The sequence below is a fragment of the Abramis brama genome (assembly GCF_963993115.1).
Source record: "Abramis brama genome assembly, chromosome: 1".
NCBI lineage: Eukaryota > Metazoa > Chordata > Actinopteri > Cypriniformes > Leuciscidae > Abramis > Abramis brama.
The window spans coordinates 50523877-50543169 of record NC_139963.1 but is presented as its reverse complement, the minus strand read 5'-3'; the positions used below and the strand labels follow the sequence as shown (position 1 = coordinate 50543169).

Genomic DNA, 19293 nt, shown 5'->3' with positions numbered 1-19293 from the left:
TGTCATTAGAAAGTTAACAGATTGCTGATTACAAACAGATGAATTGTCAGTAAAGTATATTATGTGAAAGTAATAAAGCAAACAAATGTATTGTGAACATCTGTATATGTTTATACTCACAATTTGGATAAATTAAATCAAGGCTACCCCTGCTACCTACAAAAAATGAGTAGACAGTCAGTTAATACTAATTTTAGTTTTGTATTTTATATCATGTATTTCCTAATGTCAAGGTTCGCATCTCTTCTCTTTATTCCAGAGCATTTGATGTTTTGTATCGATTATCTTTGAATTGATTATGTAATTGACATGATACATTTACATGACATAATAAATTGTAAACATTTGATTTTATTCTAATTGACTCTGACATTATTTTGAGTAAAGAGATAAAAAGAATAGTCAAACATTCGCTCACATTTAATGATGCACATATATCATTAAAACCATTTATGGAGTCAGATGAAATAACGAGGTAATGCATATGAGAAAATGTATTTAATTTAATCAAAATACTTTTCCACAAGAAAAGACGGACCCGCTGACCGGATGACTTTGGGCCGATTGAGCCGGGCCTTACAATATCAAACATGTCTTGGGAAATTTAAGACTGTTTTGGAAGGATGTGGAAACTTTTATTTAGAATGTTTGATTAAAAAATATATATTTGATGTATTTTTTTTTATTACGAAGATATAAAATAAATTCATAGAATAAAGAAAAAAGAATCTTATGTAAATATTAAAGAATAGAGGTGCAAAACATAGTAGTTGATTATTTTACTGAAACAAAACCTTATGTACAGACAAAAACAGCTCTTTATGAACCATAATTTTGTATGTGACTTTTGTTCATATATTCTTTTGTTTATTTGCCACCGTTGTTTATTGGTTATGGAGCAAACCATTTTTTTTTATATATATATATATAATCAAATAAATAATTTAACAAGACAACTGACAGAGCAGATGGAATTAATTGCTTTTTAAACCGATCTCAAACTTTACTGTACATGCACACTGTTAACCCTTTGCTGTAAAAAAAGGTAAAATTCTGACAGTATCATACCATTTTCCATAAAAAAAGTAATATACCATAGAAAACAATGCATTCTTTGTTATATTTTTCGTTTTCGAGAAAATAGCCTACAGGAATATACTGTGAATTAACAGAACACAAACTATATCACACCCATTCACTTTTCCCTACATTAGGTAGTTCACTAATATAGTCCACTTGAATGAAAAGAAGTGAGTGAATTGAGACACTGATGAACACTGATAAGCAGAATCACTGAAGGAGAAACAAGAACAGAAAAAAGAGAAACACAAGAACAACATCTGACTGAGTGTGAAAACAGTTTACAAACCAGTTTAACATTATTTCTTTGTTTCTTTCATTATTTCTTACAAACATTCTTGTTGAGAATTAACAGATATTTAGTTTTTGATGATTTATTGAATATAGTAATAAAGTTTGTAGTCACCATGATGGAGATCAGTGTTTGCTTTAGTTGGGCTTTTGACCCTTGACTTGCTAACATTAGTTTCTCTCTGGCTGCTGTTACTGTGAGTTAATAAAACACATTTGTTATGGCAAGAAAAGTCAAGAGGAAATAGATCAGGTGTTGTTACCTTTTCTGATGATGTCATAATCATTCTGGACATGTTTGGTCTCTTCCTGTGTATAAGCTTAATATTTATGGCTTTTTAATATTTGTCATATTTCCGTGAATCTACAACATGAAATCCAGCAATGTTTCTCTAATCAGTAATTCTGAAGAATATTGAAATCATATAGTGCATTAAAACATTTTGAGCTCCTGATTGACTGAGACACACACAGACATCAACAATCAGCATATGAATCTCAACAATGGTGACAATTAAACGTTTCATGTCGCAATGCATGCTGGGTCCCGGATAGTATAAAACTCCCAGCATGCACTGCTGCATGAATAAATAAATAAATTAATTAATTATTGCCACCATTGTTGAGAGACATATGCTGATTTTTTATATATCTGTGGGGCTGTTAATACCTGATCACTTAATGCGTTTTCTCAGATCGGATAGCTATCTGATAATGAAAAGACCAGGTGTAAATGTCCTCCGTAACGCATTCGAGACGGATTCGAATCCGATCGCTCAAACCACTTCAGGAGGTTGTCTGGACAGCATTCCAGATGAAACTGGACAAGTGTAAATGTATCTGGTTGTTGAAACCACACATGTAAATTGTACTCCTCCCAAAAATACTAAAAAAAATAAACATGTGAGAGCCTGTTATAGGCTAAATGTAATGTTATAGCCAGATATGACGACGCTACTGGAACACGCATCACCGCAAATGAGAAGCTGAGCATCTATTCATTAAGCCAACGTGCAAACTATCGCAAATCAAAGTGAAAGTAAGTTGCAGACGCTTAACACACAATAATCATCATTAAAAGTAAATACTTAAGAAACGAAATGATCTTACCAGGGCTGTTGCTGCTCTCTCTTATTGCGGTCTTTAATTTTGACATTTTAGCTGATGATCAATAAAATGCAGCTCATATCTGTTGCTTTCGGTGACGTGCACTCCATTAAATCTGCATATAGCGCGGGAATTGAAGATCGGATTTAAATCCGTTTCGCAAAAACACATTTATGTGACCAGGTGTAAATGGAATTGTTTTGATAAATCAGATAACTATCCAATCTGAGAAAACGCATGAAGTGGCCAGGTGTAAACAGCCCCTGTGTTTCTACAATACAGTGTAGCTCTGTTTCTTTGGTTGTGCACGATGTGTTAAAAAAATCATCATTGTAACTCATTGCTGTAGTTGGTAATGTAACACTTTTGACACAGAATTAAACTCTGAAAGAGATTAGTGAATGAACAGGTTATATAATGATTTTGACATCATAATCAATATAACAATCTGCATTCACAAACCATGTGTGTGTGCACAAGTGTGACTTGCAAAAACAGTTCAAGCAGCAAGAGAAAAACTAATTTAAAAAAGTCAAGGGTCAGCATCCATCATAAATCATAAATCTCCATCACGATAACTTCAAACCAAACATTTTCTATTAAACATCTCAGTAACAACTTCTGTGGATATGACAGAAATAAAGTAATTCTGGGTAATATTAAGTGTAATAATGTGTAATGGCTGGAAGTCAGTTGTAGTTCTTGTGTTTCTCTATTTTCTGTTCTTGTGTTCCTCTTTCCTTCTGTGATTCTGCTTGTTAACAGCAGGTGTTCATCACTAATGCTCAACAATCACTTACATATTCTCTTAATTATCTCACTGCAACACTGACAATATTACTTTTTACTCTTTGTAGTGTGGATTTTCCTGTGGGGTTGAAAGGGTTAACTGTGTAAGATAAAAAGACACACCCACAAAATGTATTTTAACAGTAATAAACTGTAAGTTATAAAACAGGTATATAAACTCAGTTTACTATGAGATTTAGTTTTTTGGGTCACCATTGTGGTGAAGAGTAGAGTCTGTGCTTCAATCCAGGAGAAGATCTAGAAACATTGATGATTTTCTGCATGTTGCTTTATTTAACAGGCGGTGATTGTGTAGTTGCTTGTCCAGTGGAAATCTTTTTATGTTAAATAGTTTTTAGTGGTTACAAATGAAATAAGTTCACAGTAATACTTTGCTCACATTATTTGTGCATTATAAATCTTAGTAAATACATTTAAATGACAATTGGTCAATTTAAAGCAGTTGGTTTCTGCAAGCGAAATTAGTTAATTCGATTACAGTAAAGAACTGTACAATTATCAGTAAATTACTGGCAACAGTGTTTTATTTTACTGTAAAAAAACCTGGTAAGGTCTAACAGTGCATTTAATCTCTCATTACACATTTTAGTTATCATATCGTGCAGAGATTTAAAAGTGAGAAAGAGAATTTTGTATTTAATACGGTAAGCCACAGGAAGCCAGTGAAGATCATGCAGAATTGAGTTAATATCTGCAGAACACTTGGTGTGGGTGAGTATTCTGGCAGCAGAGTTTTGAATGTATTGTAATTTGGAAATGGAGCTAGCAGATAGGCCAATGAAAAGTGCATTGCAGTAATCAAGACGTGATGTGACAAATGCATGGATGACAGTTTCAGCATCTGAGATACTGATAAAGGGATGGAGATGAGCGATACGACGTAGATGAAAAAATGCCGATTTAGTGATAGAATTAATGTGAGAGTGGAAAGATAGAGAGGAGTCAAAAATTAAACCAAGATTTTTAACAGTACTAGATGGTTTGATATGAGAGCCAGCGATCTTCACAGGTGAAGTTGGTAGGCATTTTATTAGTGAGTGACGAAGGTCCGGTAAAAATAATCTCAGTTTTGTCCATGTTTTATTTCATACACACAAGCAGAGATTTTGTCGGTTGTGATAGATAAAATCGATGTACAGGTAGTATATAATTGAATGTTGTCAGCGTAAAAATTATAATTAAAACCATGATGGCGGAGGATCTGACCAAGAGGTATTATATAGATTATGAATAATAATGGCCCAAGAACGGATCCCTGGGGGACACCTTGCTTCAGGGGGACAGTAGGTGAGCGAAAATCCTTAAGTGAAAAGTAAAATAGTCTGTCAGAGAGATAGGAAGAAAACCAGGAAAGAGCAGCACCGGAAATACCCACATCCGAAAGGCGAGAAATGAGTAGTTCCTCATTTATTTCATATACAATTCATAGCAGGTTTTTACTAAACATAAAAGAATAAGTAATGATTACTCGTAAGTTTAATTAGAAACAAAATCTGGGTTTACAGTGCAGCAACATGTATATAAAGCACGCGGTATTAAAGTGAACTCGCACAATGGGTTCAAGGAAAGTAATTTACAAATGTGTTCGATGCAGCTCGGTATACGCAACAACTGAGGATATTAGAAGACATGTTTGTCGTAAGTTTTATTGTAAAAATATAGGATATCAACATAATGATGTAGTTGTTTATATTTTTAGCTTCATTGCAAGTGTATGACATTTGGTATAGAAATAAACAATGGTAATTAAGAGCTTTTCCTAAAAATGAGAAAGAAAATACAGGGTATTAAAACAGTATGAACTACAAATAAAGTCAGTATGTGAGGCTAAATAGATGTGTTTTAGTCTGAATTAGGTAAGATGTGTGCTTCCATTTTAGTTTCCACAAATCCATTCACTCGATTGGGATGTTCTCTTTTGTTCTGGGCGGCAAGTGCAGTAACTGTAACATCGGGCATATTTTGTAGTATTAAACACATATTTATACTAACTTCATCAGGCTCAGAAAATTCTTTACAAAGAATGGCCTTCTCAGCTGCCATAGTTGCAACTCTTGCGTCATCAGAACAGTGTGTTCAACGCATCACGTTTCTGTTTAAAAAACGTTGTGCAACGTTTTGTCGGGGCTGAACGCAGCCCACGTCTACGTTTGCAGCTCCTCCCCGCCGGAACGCGACTACTCTCGCCGATCGGTTACATCCAGCCGCAGCCGATGTCCAACACACCCATCGTGTTACAGGCTGCAGCAAGGGGTGTCTCCCTATTTCCACAGCGTGCATTTTGCCATTCGTGTTTCGTTATTTTGTTTTAAGTGCTGTGATCAGTGATGTATTACATAAAGTTACTGAATATATTTGTTTGCATGCACAACATAATAATGAATTAATCAGATGTAAACACCTGTACAACAAAGCGTGCGGTGCAAATCGAAAGTAAAACAGTAAGAAGGCTCTGTAGTAATAAAAAGACATTTGTGTGCCCTAAATAAATCAGCACAAATATATATAATAGTAGGCTATAATAATAATATTATAATTATTATGATAAAAAAGAACCGTTAAATAAAGACATAAAGTTACCTTTTGTCTCTGTTGTGGCGCTTGGGGACGCCATGATGCACAAACGAGAAGCGCCTGGCTCTGCAGATTTGGGCGGGGGTGCACTTCTCATTGGTTAGTGGCAAAGTGATGACGTCGATCGAGGCGGGGCCGCACCTGGGTCTGGGCTGCACGTCTCCTCCCGCCAACATCTCTTCTCATTGGTTAGTGGCGTGAAGTCATCACGTCGATTCTAGCATGTTTTCATTTCCACTGTTCATTGTTGCATGGTGAGTACAGGCAAGCTACTCTTTTTTTTATCTAAATTTATTTAAAATTTTTTATTCTGAAGTGGCGTTCGATTGTAAAGATTATAAATGTCAGATTATAAGGATATTTTCCACTTGAAAATCACCAAGCATAAAGAACTGTAAGCAACAGCATTAAACCACAGCAACAGAGCAGAGGATGTTCTGTAAACGTTTGACAAAGTTATTTGTTTTCTTACAGTATTTAACAATATTCTATCATTTCATATAGGCAAATTGTAAAGTGTTGAGATATAATGAGCAGAAAGAGACTGTTAACGGATGCCTGTTGAATATGCATTACTTTGTTGTAAGACATATTGTTTTTAATATTAAAAAAATATTCAATATTTACACAAAACTCTTCTTAATGAATGAAACATGTAAATAAAAAGTAGTGCATCTTGTACAACACCACACTGTTTCAGAACCAAATATGATCTGTTTTATCATTGATCTTTTCAAATATGTGGAAGTTCACTCTAAAACGAGATGTGTTAAAAATGACACATGTTGTGTAGATTTTAACACATGTAGTGTGTGTGCTCAGGGACAACACATGTTGTGTAGATTTTAACACATGCAGTGTGTGTGCTCAGGGACAACACGTGTTGTGTAGATTTTAACACATGTAGTGTGTGTGCTCAGAGACAACACATGTTGTGTCAAATTTAACACAATAAATGTGTAAGTCATTTTAACACTCAAATTGTGTCAGGTAATTACATACCCAGATGTAATTTTAAAAATAAAGCGAAAGTGGCAGATGTAAAAATATTAACCGTTTAATCAATAGTCGAGTACAGAATGCATGTGCGCACAAATTACAAGACAATGTTTCAAGCTCAATGACTGGACAGACTCACTGTACTAGACATTATTCAGTTATTATTACATGGCTTGGTTGAATTCCAATGTAGAATGCGGTCTGTTATTTCTTGATAACAGACCGCTGCTAAGTATAACACACTGTTGTCATGAAAAACAGAGTGTCTCAATGGACGCGGAACGCACTATTTTCTTTAGCGGAAGCAATATAATCATTTTTAAATCAATAAACTCCTTTTTAAATCAATATTTTGTGTCAAATTATTTATTTATTTTGTAGGTAGCCATGTAAAAAGCGGGATAATGTATAGTGAGGCGGTTGTTATAGCGAATAACAACCCCGACAGGCTGAACGGGACCCCGACGCGAAGCGGACAACAACCGCCTCGCAATACATTATCCCTTACTTCATGCTTCAACCCCTAACTGATAATGCTGCTTACAATACAGATTACAGGTAACTGAGTTTGCACTTTGAATTAAATTTAAATGTAGCAACTGACAAAATATTGTATATAATTAACTTTTATTTGCTCTGTTTGAGAACATTAACACTGCATACAATGAGCATAAATGATGAGTGTCAGTGGTCTTATAAAATGAGTTGAAAACAACACAACCTGTAAAAAGAGATGTTAAAAATTACACATTGTGTAGATTTTAACGCATGTAGTGTGTGTGCTCAGGGACAGCACATGTTGTGTAGATTTTAAAACATGTTGTGTAGATTTTAACACATGTAGTGTGTGTGCTCAGGGACAACACATGTTGTGTAGATTTTAACACATGTAGTGTGTGTGCTCAGGGACAACACATGTTGTGTAGATTTTAACACATGTAGTGTGTGTGCTCAGGGACAACACATGTTGTGTAGATTTTAACGTGTAGATTTTAACACATGTAGTGTGTGTGCTCAGGGATATGGAGCTTATAATATGACAAAATGATTTGAATTTGAATTGTGTAAATTTGAATTATTTGCAAGTGTAATCTAACAAAATTGAATTTTAGGTGGTAGTTTAAATAGTTCTGAATTTGATTTTTTTTAAACGAATATTGAACATTTGCAATTTAACAAATTGAAATGTTTTTATGGCTGAATTTTATAGACATGTATTTTCAAACAGCTAGTTTTTTTTTTTTGTTCTGAATTCTTATTCTGCAAATATTCAGTTTAAAAAAAATACAGATTCAAGTTTTCAAGATGAAGAAATTCGGAACTTCAAATTCAGTTTTCTAAAATTCAATCTCAAAAATTCAAACTCAAAAATTCAGATCTTACAGAAAGTAGGTCACAGGTCATCCACAGGGAAGAGTAAAGGATCTCAGATAAGTGGAACAGAGCATTTTGGCTGCACTGCAGTATAGTTTTCTGCCGCAAACGCGGTGGTGGTTCAAGGGAATCCGTGTATCTTTCGCTCAGTCGGTTTTTTATTTAATTTTAAGAGTAGAAAAATGAGAAAACAGCTAGAGTATTAGATTTCTAATATTCTAGTAATAATAGTCCTCCACTGCAGCAGTTGCACGGAGCATGCATTGCGGCATGAAGCTTTTCGTTTGTCACCATTGTTGAGAATCATGTGCTGATTCTTGATGTCTGTTTGATACCAAAGACTGCAATATTCTGTATGCACTGTGTATTTAAAAAAAATATTTAAGCTAATTGCAACATGCTAGTCTTTCTAAACCTTTTTTAAAAGTCATCTTTGAGATATGAAACTCTTGCTGTGCTTAATAAAACTGTTAAGGGTTAACAGTTTAGGACCCAAGGACCAGATGTTTGAAAGAAGACCTGGAGACTGAATTATATTAAATTAAAGAAAAGATTTACTAGTTTGCAGTTTCATCAGCAGAAGTCAGCTTCAAGACTCACACAGGAGTTCGTAGGCCGCCCCCCTTACAGTTACAAAGATCACAGCAGTTTTTTATTTTATTTTTTATTTTATTTTTTTATTATGCCTTAAACAACATATACAGAACAATACAGCAGACAATATAAAGCCAGGGAAATAAAGGAAAGAAAAAAAGAGAAAAAAAAAAAAAAAAAAGAGAGAGAGAAGGCAAGACCTTTACATTACTCAAGTATTTTGAAGTCAGAACATAAACGGACAGTTTTAATAGCCTTTCTATTAGTGCTACTTTGAATAGTACAAAGGTAATTTTCCAATTCCTTAAAAAACACTGAAAAACAGGGTTTTCTGTTAGAAAATTTACACTTATGGATGTGAAACTTAACTAAAAGAATAAGCAGATTAATAACAAAGGCTTCGTTATTCACATTATCCTGAGTAAAATATCCAAAAACTACACTTTCAAAAAGCAAAATAAAATTAGAGAGCACCTTTTCTGTGATAAACACAGAGACGTCATACACTGCACCCTCTGACTATTTCAGGACTGGCTAGTTTGTGATCGTGTGCGCAGTTGTGACGTGACGTCTCAAAGTGACACTAGGTCCGTAATGAACGAATAATTAAAAGTATGGGATAATCAGAATAATCAAAGATCTAAATTAATTCATAATCAAAATTTATGATTATTTTTTAATCAGAAATACGATCTAAATTTGATTATCATTTGAAATTGGAGTCAGATTACGCGTAGAGCTAAAGTAATACTAAAACTAAATTCCAATAAATTAAGTGAACTTCACTGGAGCGCTGAAAAGACATACACGTATTAAACCTTGGCCAGGCCGTTGGATTCCGTCATTGGGCCAATGGGTGGTCCTTACATTCACCTTTCAGATTTCACTTCCAAAATGTTCATTCTGTTTAAAAATACAACCTTTCCCAGACAGCAACATAGTTTCGGCCCAGATCCAGCCCACATCTGGTACGTGTGGAATCTGTGTGTAACAGATGTGAGCCGGATCTGGGCCAAAACTCGTTGCAATTTTCAGTCCATTTTGAGCTGATAAAGACATAAAGAAGATAAAGACATAAAAGCTGTGTTTACATTTAAGTCTTCACAGTTAGTTTTGCACAGATCAAAAGTTAAATCTGAGGTAGTAGACATATATTTCTCTCGGTTGTTTAGTTTCCTTAACTTTTTATCGCGTCACTGTGCTGCACTCCAGGATTCCCCTGCGGTCAGGACACTTAACGTAGCGTAATGGACTAATACAGTGATATAAAAGACCAAGCTTGCACCTTATTGTGAATGTAGACTATAGGCTACAGGCAAGCAGACTCAGAATATGAACATAACGTGCAAAGTTTAATTCTAAGCGTTTCCCAGTGAAATACATAAAGTTGGCTTGACACTGAAGACGATTGTCTTATCAGGTGTTCATCAGTGTCTGAATTCACTTTCATTCACTCTCTCAAGTGAATACCGATATTACCGATATTAGTGAACTAATGTAGGGAATAGTGAATAAGGGTATAGGGTGTGATTTGGAACACAGCGCTGTCAATTCACAGTATATTCCTGTAGGCTACTTTATCGAAAATGACAAATGTTACCCAGAATGCATTGTTTTCTACAGTATGTTACTGTTTTAATGGAATGGTATGTTACTGTCAGGATTTTTACAGGTTTTTTTACAGCAAGGTTTTACAGTGTACTTTAACTTACGAGCTTGTCAAACTACAGTTTCAGAGTAGCTCCCCCAACACTGCATTTATCAAGTAATTGAATGTCTGCTATTGAAGCACACAAGGTTTTCCATGGTTCTTCACCCAGATGTCAACGATTTCAGCATTTCTGGCTTCAATTTTCTTGAGTTCTGCAGCATACATATCAGCGGTCTCTTTGTATCTCCTCATGGCCCCGTCCAACTTCTGTCTGCATTCTTCCATTTCTTTATAGTGCTGAAGCACTTTCTCTGCATCTCTCTCCTCTTCTGATATTTTAGGTAAATCCTCACTGATATGTTGATCTGTGACTGTCTCTTTTATCTTTTCTGCATTTTCATCTCCACTTGCTGTTTTACTTTCTTCTGTCCTCCTTTCATTCTTTTCCCTTTTCTTCTTGCCCTTTTTAAATGAATTAATACCCCTCCATTTAACAATTGTCTTTTGATCTTTATCAGATTTTCTGCCAGTTTCTGTTCTCTCTTTGCCGAGATCTGTTTTTCCTGAAAGCTGATTTTCTTGCTTTTCAGTCTGATAATCATCCGTTCCCTCAACATGTGACTCAGATTCAAATTGATCTTGCTTTTGTTCAGTGTCTGCTGTGACTTCTCTCATTTGGTTTATCTGATATTTTCTCAAGAGTGTATTCTCTCTCTCCAGGAGCTGAAATTCTCGAACTTTTCCTTTTGCTTGTTCTTCCTCTAGTTTCTCTTTCATCTCTTTGATTTCAGACTCATGTTTGACTTTAATGGCCTCTATCTCTCGTCTGACCTCCTCCTCTCTCTCTCTATTGATCTGCATGAGTCTGAATGCTCTCTCGGCCTCCTGAAACATTTTGTCATTGTAGAATGTTTGTTTATTATTCCACATCATCTTATCGATCTTCTTTAACAGACTCACAACCTGAGCAGAATCCTTCTGTTTATTATTGAATACATGAAATCTTCCTCCACAGTCATTTATCAGTTTCTGGACGTGTGGATCTCCTTCTTTAATGTAGTCTTCAATACTTTGATCTGCTAGATTGTCTCCTGGTGTGAACAGCACCATAGTGTAGGTCTCTGCCTTCTGTCCAAAGGTCATCTTTATGAGCTGAAGCGTTTCTCTCTCTTCTTGTGTGATCGGGCCGACAGCGATGACCACCAGAAACACGTGTGGTCCAGGAGCCGAGAGTTCAATGCATCTCATGATCTCCTGCTGGATCTCTTCATTGCTGAGGCTTGTGTCGAAGAGTCCTGGTGTGTCCACTACACTCACAGGTCGTCCACAGGCGTCTCCTGTCTCGCTTTGGCATGTCTTGGTAACAGACTTCATGCTGGCCTTTGACTGAAAAACGTTGCGACCCAGGATGGTGTTTCCGGTTGCACTCTTTCCCACTCCAGTTTTTCCGATCAGGACGATCCTCACACACTCCAAGCTTCTCTCAGAGCTGGCTGTGGCTGTGAATCACAAACACAAATGTCAAGATTCTTTAAACAAAGATGAAGTGTGTAATTTCTGCGCCGCCCTATAGATCCTAACTAATCTTGATAGAGAAAAAAATATATCATCTATGAAAAGCCTGTCAGAAATATTCATATTAATAAATACTCTAATAACTTGTATGTTATTTTGTGTAATACTCACATTTTGATCGCACTAAAAGTCCGGAATTTTCTGACTTTGACTGAAACCTCTGTGTCTTTGGTTCTAAAGATGAAGAACATTATTTACCAATCATAATCAACAATCAACAGTTACAAACTTATCAGCCCAGTATTAGCGCCGGTGAGTTGCGCTAATAATGCTCATATTTGAAAATAACAAATAACTGGACCAATAGAGTTAATAAAAGAAAATGTGAGGAAAATGTTCCACATCGCAAGTGCAGATTATGAAGATATAAACAAAACAAATCTCCATCAATCAACAGCTGTATTCAGTTTTCAGATCATACAGTGCAAATGCAAAAGAAAGAAATAACCCTAGTGAGAAATAAATATAATAAAATGTATTTGAATTACATTTTTTATGCAAAGTATACTTCAAATACATTTCATGCAATAAATACATGCTGCAATTGTAATTTTAGTTAACTAAATTATTATTCACAGCAAAATCCCCAGAGTTAAATTAACTCTGCTCAGAGAACATATGGTCTCACTCTACAGAGAGTTAAATTAAATCAGTGTTAAGGTCAATGTGATAATTAAGTGATTAATTAAGTGATGATTGAGTATTAGTGATGGACACCTGCTGTTAACAAGCATAATCACTGAAGGAAAGAGAAACACAAGAACTACAAGTGACCTCCAGCCACAGCCTTAGAAATCAACTGAAGATAAAAGAAGACGTAAGGTTTGTTGGACATCAGCTGCGGCTGGATGTAACCGATTGGTGAGAGTTGGGGAGAGGCGGAGAGGAGGAGCTGAAAATGGAGCTGTGAAGTCGGACACTTTCTGCTTCCCGTAGAGACACTCACGCTGTGTTTGCAAACTTTACCACAGCTGAAGTAAAATAAATGCAATATTTGTCAAATACAAATCTTTTCAGAGACATTTTCATTCAATACTTTATGTACTGCTTAATACAGTCTCTAGAATAAAGTTCAACTATATACTATCAATGCATTTTTTTTATCAGTTTTATTTTGAAAAACATGACACAATATAACATTGTGACTACATGAAAAGAGTTTTTGCTGTTATAAAAAACTGATTTCTGAGCATTAGTGGAACTGAAGGTGTTCTAATAAATACGAAACACACGTGATATTTGTCATGCAGTGAATCCAGCCAATCGTGGAACAGCTGTGTCGTCATCAGAGCTCGTGAAACGCTCTAGAGAAGCTGCTCTGGCTGAGTCCTCCGGCTGCTGATGGCATACGTCACAGTCACGCGGTGTCAGTGCTGTCTCAAATCGGACACAATTTCTAACAATTTCTTTTTCGCCGATCGGTCTGCGCAGAGCTGCATGAGGTCCAACAAGCCTTAAATCTCTCAAGATCTCAGCAGATTAAACTCCACAAACAGCATTACCAGCTTCACTTATTACTAACCAGATTAACTATATTTAACTATTCATACAGAAGTTATTTTTGAGAATTAACAGAGGTTAAGATGTTGATGTTTTATAAAAAATGTTTAGTCACCATTATGATGATCAGTGTTTCGTTTGGTTGGGCAGTTTGACTCTTGACTTTTTAATGTGAGTTTTGGACATTAATAGTGTTTACTTTAAACATATTAAAACAAATTGTGAATCTCCTTCAGTGATTCTGCTTGTTATCATCAGGTGTCTTCAATAATGGTCAATCATCACTCAATTAAAGGTGCTGTATGTAGTTTTCAGCGACCTCTAGCGGTGATGTTTCAGATTGCAACCAATAATTTTTCAAGCGCGTGCTCTTACGCGTGCTTGAATTTATGAGCAAGCACTGTGTGGGTACCTTCCAGACTGAGACGCAACACACCGGAGAAAGCATCACACAACATGCTGGAAACTAAGGTAAACTCCCACTGCAACGTTACAATAATAGGCTACTTTTATCAGCTTGACGTTGAACTAATGCTCCATGCTCGTACCATGATAAGTATGGAACCCTATCAACCGTGCCGAATTTTGCCACTGCAAGCACTACTTCACATTTTCTTCAGGAAATGTACATTCTAGGTTTGTAGATAAGGTTTCTGCATGATTCAAATGCCCTGCCGATGTTGAGCCGTGTTTTTTCACCCGAAGTTCATCCGGTTCACGTCTGGCCTTACGAGCTTCAGAAGAAAAAACTTTTTTTTTATTTTATTTTTTTATCAATATGTGGAGTTTGTGTTGAGTCTGTGTTGTGCTGGAGTCTGTGTTGTGCTGGGAGCAGGTCGTTTCTTAGTTTTATCAGACATGTCATAAGTTGCATAAGTTATAAGTCCATGTCATAAGTTGCAGTGTCATCGCTGTTGAGTGCAAAGTCAGTAGGCTAGACGAGGCGAGAGGCACGGGAGCGCGCGTGCAGGTGACGTCACTGGATTTTGCGGTAAATCCGACCCGGGACCTTCACATAAAAATAAGAATACTTGCTTTCCGAGGTAGCAAAACCCGCAAAGTGGATCATTTTAATGTGAGATTACAACCCCTTCACACACAGACAATAAAAAAAGGATTCATTTTAGTAGAAAAGTTACATACAGCACCTTCAATCATTTAATTATTTCATTAACTTTAACACTTCTTGAGTGTTATTTTAACACTTATCAGTGTTTCTTTAACACCCTTATTTTACCACTCAGTGTGGTCTCACATAAACTCCCAGGAGAGTTAATTGAACTTGAGTTTTTGCAGTGTGGAAAACTGACTAATGTCAAACAAAAAGAAGAAAGCTTACTCTAATTTGATGGAAATATTCATTTCATACTTACTTTGATTTACGCTACATGCCTTTCTACTGAAATCTGGATGTTCAACATTAAAAAAAGAGAACAGGAAACATGTAATTTCATCTACAGATCATAAAAGCAGTTTGTTCAAATGCATAAAAATATCTTATTTTTATCCAATTCACAAATATTTTTAGCAATACTCCCTCTATTCATATTTCAGATCAGCTGGTGGTAAAGGTTTACCTTTATGCGTCTTATCTGATGTTTGACAAACTGTGTCTTTTTTCATCAGGAAAGGTCTTGGGTCATCAGAAATCTTTAGATGATGGCCTCCGTTTTCCTCCACCATCTTCTCGATGCTCTCCAGAAGTGTCTGCACCTGTGACTGGTCTCCATTCCTCTGTAGATGATAGGGTGGTCGTCTGCAGGTCTGCAGTAGGGACTTTACTGATCTGTTGTCATTGTCAGAGTCTTTAACACTCACATACTCCTGCTCTTCATGCATGAAGACCACAATAACATACTCAGATGCACCTGCACCAAAAATGATGTTAATGAGCTTGAGAGCGTCTGTATCTTCTGTAAATGTGCCATGCTTGAGGACCAGAAGAAGGGCATGAGGTCCAGGATCAGACAGATGGAAGAATCTCTTCAGGTCTTGTTCTTCAGGAGAGAGAGCAGGATTGAGCAGGTCAGGAGTGTTGATGACCAACACATGTCTCTCCAGCACCATCCCATCATGCCTCTCAAACAAATGTAGGGAGGACAGCGACTCTGAGAACACGTTTCGTCCAAAGATTGTGTTCCCACAGGAGGCTTTAACATCTGCGTGTGACCCCAACAAAACTATTCTCAGCTCTTCTTTCATCACAGACACTGAAATACACAAACAGGTTGGTAACATGGTTATTGCTGTTAGCCTCATATTAATGGAAAGAGAAACTGAATATACACAATATACATATATGTCTTGTACTTATGGGAGATTTTATTCAAATTCAGGTATTCATTATATTCCAAGATAGTTAAAAAAAAAAAAATCCCTGGAATCATTAAGAGGTTAGTGCATGGATTATTTTGGTTCATACTGATGCCATTGAGAATTTGCTATGAATATTCACAAGGTTATAATGCTGCACTTTAAAATGATACCAAACTTGTGCCGAGGGGAAGCACCAGTCATTGAAAAGCGAGCAGAGAAAAACAGCATTTTTCATGAGGAAAGGAAAGGTACTCCTCTCAGAAAACGCAAAAAATAAATATACTTTTAGATGTTTAATTGCTATTTGGAGCATTGGGATCGCTAGAAGAGGGCTTAATGAACTCATTTTTGTAGAAAACTCATTCAAACCAAAATTGACATTTTTCACTTGTTTTGTCTATAGCTTGTAATTATCTTGTGTGGATTTCGACTAATTTTGCAAGCACGGGTCACATATCTTGTTGTACTATATTTTATCTAAATGTAAAACTCACTGTTTGGAGGCAGACGTTTGCTTCTTCTTCTGTTAAATAATCCTGAACTTCCCTGATCTTCACCTGTTACAAAAAAAAAAAAAAAGTATTATCATTAATGATGAAATAATGAATTGGAATGTCTTATTGTGGGAATTGTAAGGTATTTCATCTCTCAATACAATATTTAGATTTTAAATTCACAGAACTTGTGTTCGCACTCTTAAAGCACTGCATTATTTCAAAAGAACAGAAATGAACAGAAATGAACAGACTCATCACCATGTTGTGTGGATAACCCGCTCCAATCGGCCATCTTCATTCATTTGTCACTTTTGTACAGTGAAGCACTTCAGATATTAAGAAACAAGCTGTTACAGCGACCTTTGGATTTCTGTAAGTGTGTAAAGTTGTGCTAAATCAAAAGTTGTGCACTCATGACAACTCAGAAACTGGTTGGACTTGATATTTGGCATAGGCTACATTTCTTACAACTCCCTGACATATGATCCTCTCAGTGCAGTGAGATGTGTCAGAGGACTGCCGGTGTTATATCTGAACGACTTGGTACTGTTCAATATTTGATCCAACTAAATAGTACATTATTAAATTGCCACAACACTTTCACTCAGCAACAACAGTGCACACTAAAAAAAATCTTTCATTATGGCCCTGAGTCCCTATGAAAAAAGTTACATTATGCTCATAATTGCAGTTGGGAATGGCAAACAATTTTTCACCATGACACATTATAATAAGAAGCAACGAGCTGTGATGAATCTGATTAGTAATGGAGTAATGAGGTCCTCTGCTGGCGGACTGATGGAACTGCAGACAGTAGATTTGCTTCATTTTAAAATATATTTACAAACTAGATTGGAATTTGGCCAGTTTTCAGTTGCACGCAAACAACACATCTGATCATGTACTGAACCAGACTTACCACAGAATGAACTTGCAAAACAGTATAACAATACAGAAACGGCTATCTAAAATAACACATAATGTGCAGTCAGACATTCATCATAATATGAGCCTGGACAGAATAATCAGGACTGACTTAGATAATAAATATTGAGACACTGGAGAACCAATTGTGGAGAACTAATGCATGTACGTTAGCCTGCTTATTACATGGATAAATGGCTAAAAATAATGCATAACATTAAATATTGATGTAAGTTAAAATGATTATATTACAGATAATGACAAATAGTTTATTCTGATATAAATCAATTGGACAATATACAAGACAAACAGTTTTTTTAGTCTTTCAGCATATACTCAAATGATCTGTACTACAAACTCTTAATAAAGTCAGATCTCTGCTGATGATCCTGAGGTTTCAATTATTACAGTATAGCCTTCAGTTTTTTATTCCCCTTTTACTGAATAAATGAACAGAAAAAACAAATAAATAATCTCAAAGAAAGAAAGAAAGAAAGAAAGAGGCTATGTTATAGTAAAACACACATTACATTTTCAAAACAAGTCAATTTTGTGTTCAGCGTACAAACTTGGCATTATATCATTGAATATAGACAAAATGTGTCAGATGATCTCTGTCATAAGTTGCAATGCTTTGTTGACTTCAAAATCAGTTTGAAAATATTATAGACAAGTGTAGGTCGTGAATGAAAGATTTGGAAATAAAAATATGACCCTGTCCATCTCTCAAATTGGCATCATGTCGGATCTTTTCTTTCCCTTTAAAACGCTTATAAGCGGATGTGTCCCGGCGCTCCGTTAGTACATTCTCACTTTACAATGGAAGAATTCACTGCAATGCAGCAGCAGGACACGTGAGCATGGATTGATCTTGCTTTGACTCGACACTCAGTCTCATTAAAATTGCCTAAGCGATCCACATAAATACGTGTAGCCTATGTGTTTTGCACAACATAATGTGTTCGCGTGTGGCGAAATGAACGTTTCTAGAGGTTACTATTACGCGTAAAACTTAATATATTATAGTTATTGGGGCGAATACGAATCACGATAATAAAAGAAAGCAAACACTTTCACTTTCTCTTATGTCACGTGATTTCAAGGCATCGTTTACAGGGAATGCATTAAAGGTGCCATGTGTAAAAAAAAATCAATTCATACTCCACATTCCATACCAGATGGGGGCAGTATACCTCCAGAAAGTGTGTCTACTCTATGAATATGACATCTTCAAGCTACTCCCCTTCACCTTTACCAGTGAATATGTTCATATTCGTTTTGTTCATATTACATTTTTATCGTTAGTTTGAATTACATTAATTTGACAGACAGCATTCGCTGATGTTGACCAACGTAACCAGAGCTGCCAACTATCACGCATTCACCGTGAGACACACGCAATTGACACTTTTCACACGCTCTCACGACACACATCAATTTTCTCGCGCACAGAAAAATCCCGAAGCAAAGAGGACATGGAGACCGACAGACTAGACAGAGCAGGTTAGTTATGATATAAAAAAATTTTCAGCTCTCAGATTCTGTCAATTTTATTACGCAATTCAAACAATAAATACCGTTTTGGCGCTTGTAAATGTTACGTGAGAGATCCCTAGCGCACGTGAACCGATCATCTCTAGTAGCTAATAGTAAAAAACACGAACACTGTTGAAAGATACAGTAGGCTACAACTTACCGAAATGTATTCCTCATACATAATATCTACCAATCAGTGTTTTTTATCAGCGTGAAGAGGTCAATAACATAGCTGGAGAACAATTATGTCAGATTTACCTCAGGAAAGCCATTTAATAAACATAATATAGGTTGTTATAATAAACAGAAATGTTGCAAGTTCGGAGTCGAACCTCATTTCTTTCATGGCCATTAGTTGTCTCCAGCGATGGAAAGCAGTGCCAATGTTTACTCTGGTTCTGTTCCTTTTTTTATCAGATTTTATTTGCGATTCCGAGCGCGTTTTATCCCTGCAGCGGGTGGGTG

General features: G+C 36.0%; 2 protein-coding genes across 2 annotated transcripts in view; both read right to left on the bottom strand.

Annotated features, from left to right (window-relative positions):
- LOC311081506 (uncharacterized protein) overlaps positions 1 to 5903 on the bottom strand; it is a 58475-nt gene extending 52572 nt beyond the window's left edge. The window contains exons 1-2 of the mRNA XM_084112056.1: positions 5869 to 5903; positions 121 to 156 (exon numbers count right to left, since the gene is read on the bottom strand). Coding sequence (XP_083968182.1) covers positions 121 to 156; positions 5869 to 5902 — 70 coding nt within the window. The 5' untranslated portion in view covers position 5903. The remainder of the gene's footprint in view (positions 1 to 120; positions 157 to 5868) is intronic.
- A 4706-nt stretch (positions 5904 to 10609) lies between these two features.
- LOC311081500 (GTPase IMAP family member 8-like) lies at positions 10610 to 16786 on the bottom strand (the record flags this gene model as incomplete). The annotated part of the gene is made up of 6 exons (XM_084112044.1): positions 16627 to 16786; positions 16366 to 16428; positions 15133 to 15765; positions 14929 to 14961; positions 12167 to 12229; positions 10610 to 11979 (listed from the first exon to the last, which is right to left on the bottom strand). The coding sequence occupies exons 1-6, from the start codon at positions 16664 to 16666 to the stop codon at positions 10610 to 10612; spliced, it is 2202 nt and encodes a 733-aa protein (XP_083968170.1). The 5' UTR covers positions 16667 to 16786.
- Between the last annotated feature and the right edge of the window lie 2507 nt (positions 16787 to 19293).